We start from the raw sequence: 12,872 nt of genomic DNA, 5'->3' as shown, positions 1-12,872 counted from the left end.
GTTTCGAATCCGCCCCAGTGCTCACCAAACCTTTCATCCCCGCGGGGTCGACAAATTGGTACCAGACTTGTCTGGGAGGATAAAAACACTGCCATGACACATCGGCTGGCCACCGCAAGTCATTGTGGAGGCCAGTTACACGTTCGTAAACCTCAAACGATTCTGAATTGAAGTGAACGTGGGGGCGCATCCCAAGCAAGAAACTTTATCCTTTATCAGATTCTCCTTTATCAGATTCTCCTTTAACAGATTCTTCCTTCATCAGATTCTCCTTAACAGATTCCTTTTGTGATGCTCCGTTAAGATTATTATGATTTTAACTCTGCTCCCATTATAATGCGGAACAATGACCACAGTTGAACAGCACCCAGCAGAAGAAAGGATGCATTGTGAACGAAAAAAACGGTAGTGATTCCTCTGGATTCGGTTCTCGAAAGAAACTTGCAAAACAGCTCAGAGCTGCGTATCGGAAAAAGCGGTATCCATCTATGGTGGTCGAACAAAATCCACACTTTTATTAGATTTCCTTCCCCGATGTAAACATGCGTTCATGGTCTTTTTGGTGGACTAACGACGCGATTTGCTTATCCAGAATCATCCTTCTCGCAAAGCTTCGCAAAATGCGATCTAGAATATAAACCGCTCGGCTGAGCGCTTTTCCTTCCTTTTTCCGAAGGAATTAGAGGACTTCCTCTCGCAGTTACGGAATAGTTCTGCAAAATTTTCTTTCTTTAGTGGATTTCTTCTCGACAAGCCCTTTTTCAGTGTTTAGTGTTTTTTTTGAATTCATCGTGTAGCTCTAGGATTTAGTGCCTTTAGGGCTGAAATGAAAGTGACTTATGATGATAAGGTAGAATTTCCAGTTGAGCGGAACAATTGAGAAAAACTGATGAATTCTGTTCTTCTTTCAAGAGCGGTTTGAAAAAAAAAATTCCAAGTATTGTCGTTATTTGCTGCTATTTGTCTTGTGCTTTCCTTCCTTTGAATACATTAGAATATGTTCCTAGAAAAAATACATTTTTAGAATTACTTGAATAAAGTTCTCTATGGAATTAAATTAGAGAGTGTCATGATATTTCCCAAAAGATTTGTCTTAGTACATATTAATGTAAAATAGAGCTGAACTCTCTACACCCATCGTAAAAACTTTTTTTCCCAATCGTTTTCCTTTATTTTTTTTTTCTGGTCAGGTGGAAAGAACTGGCAGTTATATAATCTCCGGCGTCTGCCTAGCCTTTTTTATTCTTTAAATTTACATTTCCAGTTTTTTTACCGATTAAAAATGACTAGGAAGGATTATGGTATTCCTGTGACCATAGTATTTTTGTGAAGTTTGTCTCACTTTACGAAGAGATTTCCCGAAAAATTTCACCTAGAGTGTTCATCTTTGCGATTCGTTGGCTATTTTTGGTGTCGATAATACTCGAATTTCGGGTGAACCCCTAACCTCTGAAATGTGAGGCATAAGCGATGCACCTTCGCCGATGCTGTTCCTCTTTCCTAGCCTCCTTCCAGGTGGTAGTCTGAATTTCAGCTCATATGTATTGCGTGTTGCGTTAATTTCTGGATCTCTGGCTTCTGTTCTTCTTTTCGTCGCGTGTCGTCCTTAAAGGCATCACCCCACGAATCTGGGGTGGTGCGGGCTTCAGGTGGGTTATGCCTGTACGGGGTCGTAGATTATGGGGAGGAGGATGATTCCGTCCATTTCTTCCTAATTGCCGTAAAAAAAACGGCCAGAAAGATGCGGCTTCTAGTGTTTCGGGGCGTTATTTTCTACGATTTCGATTGGAGCGTGCCAGCCTTGTGCACGCGCCGCATCTTTAGGCCCGTTTTTTACGGCAATTACAAAGAAATGGACGGAATCACCCTTCTCCCTATAATCTACGACCCCACATAGGCATAACCCACCTGAAGCCGGCACAACTTCAGATTCGTGGATGTGATGCCTTTAAATACAGCGTTATCGAACTATCTCGATCTGCAGCAAAAACTCGCACAAAATCCACCTACTTTTCACTGTTGCACATCCTGAGACATTTACTTCTCGACTATACTGGCTAGCTACATAGAGTGGCTGTGGATGTGAGCAGTATCCGACAGATCAGCGTGAGGAAACGGAGACTTGCTTTCTCAAAGCTTCCATGCGTCCTCTGAGTATTTGATCTATCTGGGTGATGTGTTGGGAAGCACATTCTTGCAATAGTTGGGTGACTTACTGTGTAACTTTATATATACCGCTCCCAGAGCGTATACTCAAACGTCCAAGTGAAATAGCATATCTTTGGCCTTCACGAGCAGATATAGTCGGATCAAAACGGCATAAAGCTGACACTAGAATAAGTCATGCATCTGTGTGTAACCTTAGTTCTTTTATTTGCTTTAGGCAGAGGACTTTCAGGAAAATCTTTGGGATAGACAAAAGAACTAGTCGTGGACGGATGCGATCAGATATCCTGTGGCAAAAAAAAAACGAAAACAGCTCTGCGATGCTATGTTCCTAATCAAAGCTTCTAACATTTCGGAACTTCCAGCCCGAATTAAATTTTGCTCGAAGAGATCAGACTATCTTTTTTTTTACTCTTTTTTCTTTTTTTTTCTTTTTCTTTTCTCAAATAGTCTTCGTATGCTAATTTAACATTCGCTTTTCTTTCAAGTTCAAGATTATTACTAGGTCGGCTGAATCCTTTGTCCTTTGGGTTATGGTGTTATGGAAATTTTTCAAAACAATTTGTACATTTTAATGTAAATTGTTGATATTACCTGTTTTGCTTTCACAAAGTAAATTGTAGATGCTTCTTTTATAAAAACAAATGGGAAAAGATTCTAGATATTTGAATGAGAAAAAATCCATGATTTTTGAGGTTGTATTCGAAGCAGATCAGAGATATTGTCCTTGATTTGCACAGAACTCCTGTTTTCGTTTTTTTTTTTTTGTTTTTCAGTGAGAAGCCATTTATTTAGTGCTTACGCAGAATTTTGTAACACTTTACATTCAAAGCGTACACTCCACTCACTTTTTCCCTCCTTCTCTCCTCTCCCCATCTCTCTCTCTCTCTGTCCCTGTGCGTTCACGTCATACTGCCGATTTTCTGACTCGCCGTGCATGTTGCCAATCGTGTGCGGGAAATTGTGCGTGCGTCCTACTCTAAATTCGTTCATCTGAACGTTTTTCCCCGTTTGTCAAGCCTAATGATCCGTTGCGCATCCTCGAAATGTCGCATCCGTAAATGGTTGTCGGTCGCCGATGGCCGTGGAAGAAGGAGAGCGAGGTACGGAGAGAGAGAGAGAAGGATCATCCTAAACGGTAACGAGCGAGGTGCTCTTCGGATATGTCCGTTGTTCTCTCCACTTCTCATCCTTGCTGTCTTCCGTATTTCTCTCTCTCACGCGCACTTATTCGTACAGAACCGCAATTCCTTTCTCCGACACGAAGACACGCGCAGTCCAATCATATTTTCACTGATTCGCTATTCCATGTGTGTGTAACCTTGTTACAACTGCCCCCAAGTTCTTCTTCTTCTTCCACCACCACCCGCACCCATCCATGCTCAGTGCACTGTCGCCTCGTTCCACCAACGCTACTTCTAATGGCGTACCAAAGAGGTTGTCCGAGTTTTTTTTCCCCTACTGTTTCGTTCCATCTTCTTGTCTCATTGCATTCCATGAGCACGACACATTGATGTTGAGTCATTAATGACACTTTTCTTCGACGTCTCTTCTACTTCTAATAATTCTGACCTGTTTTTAACTCAAATATGCGACAGATACGAGCACTTGCAAGAATTTCCCAAGAAGAGTAATACCGTAATTCAGCAGCGTTTCATTATTCCAATTCTTCGATGGAATTTATGAGACATCTCATCTCTATATATCGAAAACGTCTTCGGAATTTGTGCGTTCGAATTGTAGGGCTAATTCTCGTCTTATTCTGAATTTACAACGAAGTTATGCTGTAACACTGTCACCACAGGAGCATTCAGAGGCAATTCCTTGTGGGAGCTTCCTAACGAGGATCCGATTCCTTCGAAGTTTTTTCTTTGAGTTCAAACGTTCTCTTGTCTTGAAACCTCGGCATATTCTGTCTATGTTTTGTGATAGTGATTTTTTCTTTGAATTTTTTCTTTAAAAAACCTCTAATAATCCCAATTTTATAGTTATAAGCCTTTTCTAAATGAATTTCTCTTTTTATTACAAACTCAATAGCTTCTGGGATGATTTCAAGTTGTTTCTTATAGATTACTGTAGTCTATCTTACACATACGCAATCGATTCTAACCAAAATTGTATTTTTTCACATTCGGTAAAAAAAATTTAATTTTATCTAGAAGAAGAAAAGTGGTGGAAGCATGTCGACTGACAGAGTAGAGTCGTCTTATTCATTTACAACTGAGCGCAATCATAGATCGGAAACATCTGATTGGTTACTGTTATCCACAATCGTCTTAGTCTTACTGTAACCGTGTTCATTTCTGAATTATGGCGTTAAGGTCCGTACTGAGACAAATCCAACTTCGAATAAAATCAGTCGGAATTAGTTGAATCCAGAGAAATTGAAGAAATGGTACTAGCTATGCGTGTTCAGGGGATGTTTCTGGTTTGCCTCAAAAACAAGGAATAAGCAAGAAGAATTATTTGCAGAAATTGAAAAAAAATATCTAGAAACTGAATTTCATAAATTGGACCTTTCAATTGTGTGCACAGTGTAACTCTAAAGCTTCATAACGTGCTGCACCTCCTCCCAATCACTTACGCTATGATGTTTCCTTTTTCAAGAAATTTCGTCCGTATTTTACATATTTCGGAAAAAAGAGCTGGGATTTTCACATTTTTTCTAGATGATTTCAATTTTTTCTACACTGTCAAGTCAGCTTACTGTTGGCGTTCTTAGAGAAAGGAACCATTTAGAGTATTTTCGATCAGTGTGATCAATCTGATCCATCTGATTTCTGGATTTTTACGGAGTAATTCTCCTCTTCGTTATGTTATTTGCAAAATATTTCCCGAACCCTATTTATTGCTGAGTAGGTGACAATATTGAAATTTTTCTTCCTTTAGCTTTTCCTTTGATTAGAGGAGATTTAAGCATTTTTCCCGTGCTCTGTCGTTAGGTCCACGATACTGTGGGATGTCGCGTGATAATCGGGTAAGAGGTAGAGACTTCTATTGAAGTGAAATCGAACTGCGAACATCGAGATACATTTCCGATGCATCGCTAGGAAAAACGACGATTACCAATGCATTATTGCGCAACGTTTTCCCCATGGTTCCGGTTTTCGTAAAGCGCAGTCGATGCTCCTGTAATCCACTTATCTTTTTTTTCTCATCGAATCCACAGAATCCGCGCACGTTGCGCATGTGAATCACTTTATTTTCCAAACGTTTCTTTTCTTTTCTTCCACCACGGTTTCTTTTCGAAGATGTTGCCATCGGATCTGATGTGAATTGTCGATCGATGATGCTGTGATATGGAGGGAAGTGCTTAGTTGGTCGAGCGACCTCAAGCGCCTCGCAACAAGTGTTGGCGGTTAGTCGCACTGTCAACATTGCCCCGCTCGAGCGGTCAACAAGGCTTTTCCCAAAAATCTTCCCACCACCACAATCTCCAGTCACGAACTCGGCCTTTCCTCTCTTTTCTCGATTCAGAGATTCTTATTACCATATTAGCAGATATCAGCGTTCAATTGCTTATGTTCTATTTTATTTTCAAATCGTAACGCTTTTTCTACTTGATCCTGAAAAAACTGAATAACTCGCATTTGCATAGCTAATAATTAAATAACTAAGCAATCTATCTCGACGAAAATTGGTTTCAAAATGGTTTTTTAAATTTGCTATCATCCCTTAAAAAATTGCAGATGATGGTCATTTTCACGTTGATTGTGCTCTGGTATGTATAATCTCCTAAACTTGATTTTTTTTTTTTGAATTTTTGACTATTGTAGATCTCATTCGTTGAATTTCCTGCATTGACTGAACGTCTGGGAAGGATAATGCACAAATTCTATTCGAGCAATCGAAGCAGAAGACGGTCCTTTCCATCTTTATTATTACTATTTTTATATTTACTATAACGTATAATAATTTATATACCTTTCACTTTATTTAATATTATCAATTGATATTTTTAAGTCGCTATTGGCTTTTTTCCGATATTGGTCACCTTTTTTACATTATTTCTTCTATGAATCCTCTTGTTCAGTGAATTTGTTTCACATATTCATGCACGTGGGCCTTCTACCCCCTTTTGCATTCTGCTTCTCCCCCTCTACCTTCTATGTTCTTTGTTTCCATTGAACTCAGCATTGCAGCAGTAGTGGATTTTTAAACAGAATGAAAAAATGATAATAAAACAACTGATGAGCTTCAAATTTCGTCCTCATTCGGTCTTTCGGAGAAACTTCTGCAGTCCTCTAGTATAAAATTTTATGTTGTTGAAAACTAGAAACCTACAGAAATTCTCGTCGTCTGGCAGTTCTTTTCGTCATCCAGTACTTCTTTTTTATTCTGTAATTAGGGAAATAAAAATATTCTGTAGGACTGATCTTTGGAAGGAACAGGGCAAACGATATTCGAAGTTGAATCCTATCACAACTCCTAAAATAATATGTATCTATACTTACCTTAAAGGCATCACTCCACGAATCTGAGGTGATACGGATTTCAGATGGAGTATTCGTATACGGGATCGTAGATTGAGGAGAGGGGGTGATTCCGTCCACTTCTTCCTAATTGCCGTAAAAAACGGCTCGGAAGATACGGCTTCGGGCGTCCCGGCTATTTTCCACAAGGAGTTCGATTGGAGCGCGCCAGCCTTGTGCACGCGCCGCATCTACCGGGCGGTTTTTTACGGCAATTAGAAAGAAATGGACGGAATCACTCTCCTTTCCATAATCTACGATCCTGTATACGAATACTCCACCTGAAATCCGTACCACCTCAGATTCGTGGGCTGATGCCTTTAAATAATATGTATCTATCCTTAGCCCACATAGTTCCTAAAATCATCGTAAGTCACATGATTGTGCTCGGATCAACCGATTAAAAATACGCTAAACGCTATTTCAAGAAAGAGAGAGCGAAAATGTGTATGTATGAAACTGTATTGTTGTTTGTTGTTTTCTTTTCCTTATCAAGGCTTTGCCTTGTGTGTTTAAGTAGTTAACGCCTTATGTTTGATATTTTCCCATTGTTTATTTACTTTTTTCCCTTTATCACATGAAAAACATACCACTTATGAGTCCTCTATGACAATAGGTGCGATTAGATACGGTAGAGGAAATGTACTATTTAGCTGAGAGACCATTGTGCATGCAATGTACTGTAGGCAGCAGAAATTGATTAGTTTTCGATGAAATTGAAATTTCCATTCAAGAAATGCGTAGAAATATTTTACTTTCTACACATCAATCCTATAATTCCTATAATTCCGCTTCGTTTTCCTAGTTTTTCCAGAGGAATATTCCTGATGTAGTCGATCCTTTTATAAGTTCTTTTGTATCGTTGGGATATGTAACATATATAAGGTTTACTGTATTTAAAAGTAGCAGCTAAAAAAATAAGAATATCACAGAAACTTGTATTTTTCAAAAATTTTAGTAAATTGAACTGTGTTCGGACAAATATTAACAATAAACCTCTCAGAACTGATGATACGCTAATTAAAGGCATCACCCCACGAATTTGAGGTGGTACGGATTTCAGGTGGAGTATTCGTATACGGCATAGTAGATTATGGAGGGAGGGGTGATTCCGTCCATTTCTTCCTAATTGCCGCAAAAAACGGCCCGGAAAATGCGGCGCGTGCACAAGGCTGGCGCGCTCCAATCGAACTCATTGTGGAAAATAGTGCGCCGGAACGCCCAAAGCCGTATCTTCCGGGCCGTTTTTCACGGCAATTAGGAAGAAATGGACAGGATCACCCTTCTCTCCATAATCTACTATCCCGTATACGAATACTCCACCTGGAATCCGTACCACCTCAGATTCGTGGGGTGATGCCTTTAAAGGAAGTTAGCTTTATGATTATGATCAAGTGTACATATTTTGAGATGCATGGACGAGTTTTCGCTCGCATTGCTTCCATTACTTGTCCACGTGAATCCGCATGCCCATAGATGACGTCATTTTACGTCACTTGGATTTATCCTGAAGTGGTAGTGTCGTGCATTCCTACATCAAATAAATCTGATGGATTTGATGTGCTTTATGGATGAGGATTTATGTCAGATAGTAGGAATTACAATTCGTCGAAATCCACCATAATCCACACAAAAAATTCCTTGATGCCGCCTCTACGCCTCGCGTGTGTTTATCTTTTTAGAATGGACACCCTAAGAAAAGAAATGTGGGGTAAAATATAGTTGGGAGGATGGGCGGCACTCACTGGCGCCGTTATTTCCCGTCGCTCTAACTTTATTTTTCTCTCAGTAATTTTAGGTTACTGTAGGTTACATGCCATAGATCCTCCAAGACCAATGCTTTGGCCCTATGGCTCCGATTGATCTGATTATTTACTTCGAGAAATAAGAGCGGCCACTGAGTGCTCCCCCTTCCCCCTCTCAACTGCACTTTACCCGAAATGTGGTATGAAACACAACGTGAAATTATAATATTCTGGAAGTTATTTTACGGATATGTCAATGATACCGTATCTACCTTTGAAGTTTCCCACTAACAACACTTTTATGCACATAAATACGAATAAAACCGGTTATTGAGACCTCTCAACGGTGGTTTACGTGTCATTCTTCTGATTTCTCCTGTCCTCGCGAACATTCCAGAAATTATCCTCCGCACTCGTTCCCGTATTTGCTGCGCAGCATGCAGCTTCCTCTCTGATATCTCGCTCATTGCAATCACTTCTCCGTCGCCGTTTATATTGATTGATAGCGACGGCATGTTTGGGTGTGGCCGTGGTGGTGAAGGAAGGAGTTTGACCCGGTTCAGCCTGGATCGAGCCTGTGACGAGCAACAACACCTAGATCTCATATTTGGTTCTTTGTCCTCAGATCTGTGGATTTCCCCTGTGTTACACTCTCAAATATTTTATCAGCGTTCTTTGAATCCTTTTTTTGAGTCAAACTGGGAAGAACTGAGAGAAACTCTCTCATTGAGCATCGTTTTGGATGTCCATATCTGGAAGAAAGTGAATTTTTCTCTTGGAGATGGTATTCGTGAGTTTGTGACAAAGATTTCCTCTGGAGAATTACAAAAAGTCGCTTGTTGCGCAAATTACTATTGATCTTTCGCAGTCCTATGTAAATTAGATGCTGCAAAATTAATTCAGAATAAAGATGATACAAGCGATTCATGGAATAATATTTATTTAGCTGGTTTTTGCATTTTCTCATAAAATCTAGCAATTACGCCCACTCTAAGTTAGAATTATCTGCAACAAGAGAAAATTTCTTGAAAAAGTAATTGAAAGTAGTTTCGATGCAAATTTTCAGTGCTAATTTCTCTAGATGCGAATAAGAGCGTAATGAGAAGCCTCGTCAGGTCATTTGATCACTTCAAGTGTTCCCGATGTACCTGAGCTCTAGATTTGTAGGAAATGTTTTCGACGTTTTTTGTCGTGACATTTGCAAAATGCATTCCAGCAAACGCTACAGAAACTCCTAGCTGAACCCAATTTCCGAAATTTCCCCAAATATTATCGCTAATGAATTTCCGAAAACATGCGAATGAGTCATGGAGATGGTGTAGGCGCAAAGAGGGGGGAGTGGCAGTAATCCAGCATAACGAGACGATCGTTCAGAATTGCTGTTGAAGCCATTCATCACTCGCAACTACTAAAAACCATCGCTTTCAAAAGCGAAAAAACCCGCCTCGATCACCTCCGTTGAACGGAGGAACTTGAAAGACTCTTTCTTTTTTCTCGAGGAGGCTGACTTTCCTCATTGATCAAATTATTCCTGATCGATCACATCATCGATTGAATTGCTCGTTCGCGACTTCTCGCAGTTTCTTTTTCTCCTCGTTTCAAGTCATTTAGTCAGTTTGCATCGAGAAGAAAGGGGGATTCACGCTGCTCGACGGTGAATTAGCCGACTTGATTAGGAGTGCAGATTAGCGTAAACGTGGCTGTGGGTGTGGCTGTGCAGCGGGTAGCTGCTACTGGCGTGGACACCGCCCCCGCCCGAATATTTTCCAATGTTTCGGTTTTTGAACCAAATTAATTAGTCTCACCGGTTGACAGCATCGCGTCGGTAAAATTTCTTCCACTTAAACAAAAATCTTCTTTTTCATAAAATCGAGTTCGTTCATTGGTTTGAAAAATGAAACAATACAAGTTTTGAAGAATTCTGTAGAAGTTTTTTTTCATTCAACGCACCGTTTTCAAGTTAAACTCTTTACTTGTTCTTGTACCGGTCTCACTTTTGATGATAGGCTGATAATTGTAGCTCTATGGAAATGTCGAATTATAATAAATGCTACTTCAGTTTCACTAACATCTCAGGATTAGTAGGTAGCGCCTGAAAAGCAAAGATTAGTTCGTCTTTATCCATTTTTATAGGATTTTTTTGTTGGCCGAATCCTGACAAGAACTGTTCTACGATATTTACGGTAACGCTCTTTAATAATTACAACAAAAAAAACCTTTTCTAAAGTTTATGTTGAAGTATGTAGAGAATTATAAGTGTTTGTGTGTTGACGAGAAAAAAAAAACCAGCAAACATTTTCTAATCTGTTTATTTGTTATCATGTTGATGTTACCTTTGGCAACATGAGTAATTTTTCGATTGTTTACTATTTACATTCGCCCCAACACTGTATACTTTAAAAAATCGCATGTGAAGAACTAAGAAAGTGTAAACGATTGAACGATCCCTCTTTTTTGTAACACCGGACGATTTGCGGTCCATTTTCACTGGTTGGATTTCAAATCCTATAAAAAAAATCAACGAAATAAATCTCATCCATTTCCAGGATATAAAGTGAATAGATTTTTTCGTGATCATAATCAGCAGAAAAGACCGTATCTAAGGATTTATTCATCTTTTTATACAGTTTCCTCTGTTTTCCCTCCCTCAAAACTCGAAGCTGAGTTTCATTGAGTTCCCCATCCTATTAGTCGGGTCGATCACCTTATGTCTCGGGCACGGAATTCCCGGTGTTCTGCCGCTCTGTCACTCTGTGGTTTCTTACGAATTCTTCTCCCTAGTCCGACCTGTTTTCCATACTCACATATGCATGCGGACGGACGGACGGACCGAGTCGGCCTTCACTGATAACGCACGATCTCTCGTCCAAAACATTTGTACATCCGTCGATGTACTCATTACTGTACTTTAGATAGAAATCACATGTCTTCTCACACAAATATCCACAGGGTGATGATGTGTGGAACGAGTTCGAAGTATATTTTTTAGATTTTTCCGAAAAATTTCTTCTTCTTCTTGAATCCGTTCAAGATAGCGAGAGAGCAGGAGGAGGAGGGAACGAAAGTAGTTACAAGGATCATGTTGATTTCTCTTTTATTTACTACATTTAGTCGTAGATCATATTGACAATATGTTACAACATATTGACAATATGTTACAACTTTGGTTTTTTTTTGCATTACTTATTTGTAGTTGTTTTCGGGTAATTCTATGATGAGAACTTTTTCATAAACTGAAAAAAAACCGAGAAAAAAGACATCTACACCCTATGTCTATGTGTCTGCTCTTGCACCTTTCTGGATGTACAGCTGATACTGATATGATCACACGTTATCCATAGCAGAACTCCTTTCTCCTTTATTTTTAGCTACGTGAATTTTTGTCAGCTTCTGCTCCCATTTTCCACTCGTCGTCAATCCATACTGTACTTTTCCGTTCCTCAAATCCTTTTCTTCCTTTCTTTCGTCCTTTTGTTTTCGCACATATCCATACTTTCCTACACGGTTTGTAGGGAGGTCGGGAGCGACAAGTGAGTCGCGCTGGGCCTTCACCATCTACCAACCATATCACATAATTCCATATTCAAATCGAGAACACTCATCTCCTCAGCAGAGTGACGACGATTCTTACCGGTTTGACTCATTCCCTTTTTGCTGCTCACATGTTCCTTGCGACTCCTTCTTTATCGTAGACGTCGTCGCAATGACTCACGCAAATGTCAAACACTTCCATGCGTTTCGATATGTATCATTTAAGCAACAGAAATTCCTTTCGACATTTGTTGTTCTTTATCGCTTCATGGAAAAAAAGAGGATTAATATTGACTTGTTAGTGGTAGAAAACGCCTGATACTGGTACAACAATGAACGAAAACGGCCACGAAAGGTCCCAGATTTGGTTTATTGAAAAGAAAGAAAGAAAGAAAGAGAGAAAGAAAGAAAGAAAGAATAGTCTCTTTTTACGTTACAAGTGAAATCTTGCGCTGCCAATTTTTTTTTCTGTTTTTTTTTTGTAGAGTACAAACTCTTCGTTGCGATATTCCATCGTTTGAGACGAGCGATTCTGATACGAGGAATTTCCTCAATCCTACCGTAATCAGTCGAATGTTTTGTAGAGTTCAAATAATTCCATGTAAACATCATCGGTGCAGATTTTGTTTGCGCTCGTTGAAAACGTGTGCACGCAACATTTTTGGTATGTTTGTGAATGTGTAAAATTTGTTTTCTTTGCGTAAGAGTTTCGCACGGAAATGTTCTAATGTTTGTAATTCTTCCGTTAACCTCTTATTTCTCTTCTACAACGGCTGTAAAAACGTTGAGGATATTGATGTGCGCTCCTATTACTGTATAGAAATACTGTCTAATTATTTTCTTTGAACGTTACTGAACAGTAGAACACGAATTGTAAACTAATTTCTATTTACAAAGTTCAAGAATGTCTTCAATGAATAAATTTTGCCACACAATTTGCACATTTGTTCTTTTCCAA

The 12,872-nt window shown here is 39.4% G+C and overlaps 2 protein-coding genes across 2 annotated transcripts; both read right to left on the bottom strand.

Moving 5' to 3' along the window:
• Positions 1-5,160: 5,160 nt before the first annotated feature.
• On the bottom strand, positions 5,161-5,544 carry RB195_000766 (uncharacterized protein; the record flags this gene model as incomplete). Its single annotated transcript, XM_064197273.1, has 1 exon — positions 5,161-5,544. One exon carries the CDS (start codon positions 5,542-5,544, stop codon positions 5,161-5,163), a length of 384 nt encoding a protein of 127 aa, XP_064053154.1.
• Positions 5,545-11,707: 6,163 nt separating this feature from the next.
• Positions 11,708-11,938, bottom strand: RB195_000765 (uncharacterized protein; the record flags this gene model as incomplete). The annotated part of the gene is made up of 1 exon (XM_064197272.1): positions 11,708-11,938. One exon carries the CDS (start codon positions 11,936-11,938, stop codon positions 11,708-11,710), a length of 231 nt encoding a protein of 76 aa, XP_064053153.1.
• Between the last annotated feature and the right edge of the window lie 934 nt (positions 11,939-12,872).

The sequence above is a fragment of the Necator americanus genome, chromosome IV (assembly GCF_031761385.1).
Source record: "Necator americanus strain Aroian chromosome IV, whole genome shotgun sequence".
In the NCBI taxonomy this organism is placed as follows: Eukaryota; Metazoa; Nematoda; class Chromadorea; order Rhabditida; family Ancylostomatidae; genus Necator; species Necator americanus.
The sequence above is the reverse complement of the archived record's forward strand: the minus strand, read 5'-3'. Positions and strand labels throughout refer to the sequence as shown.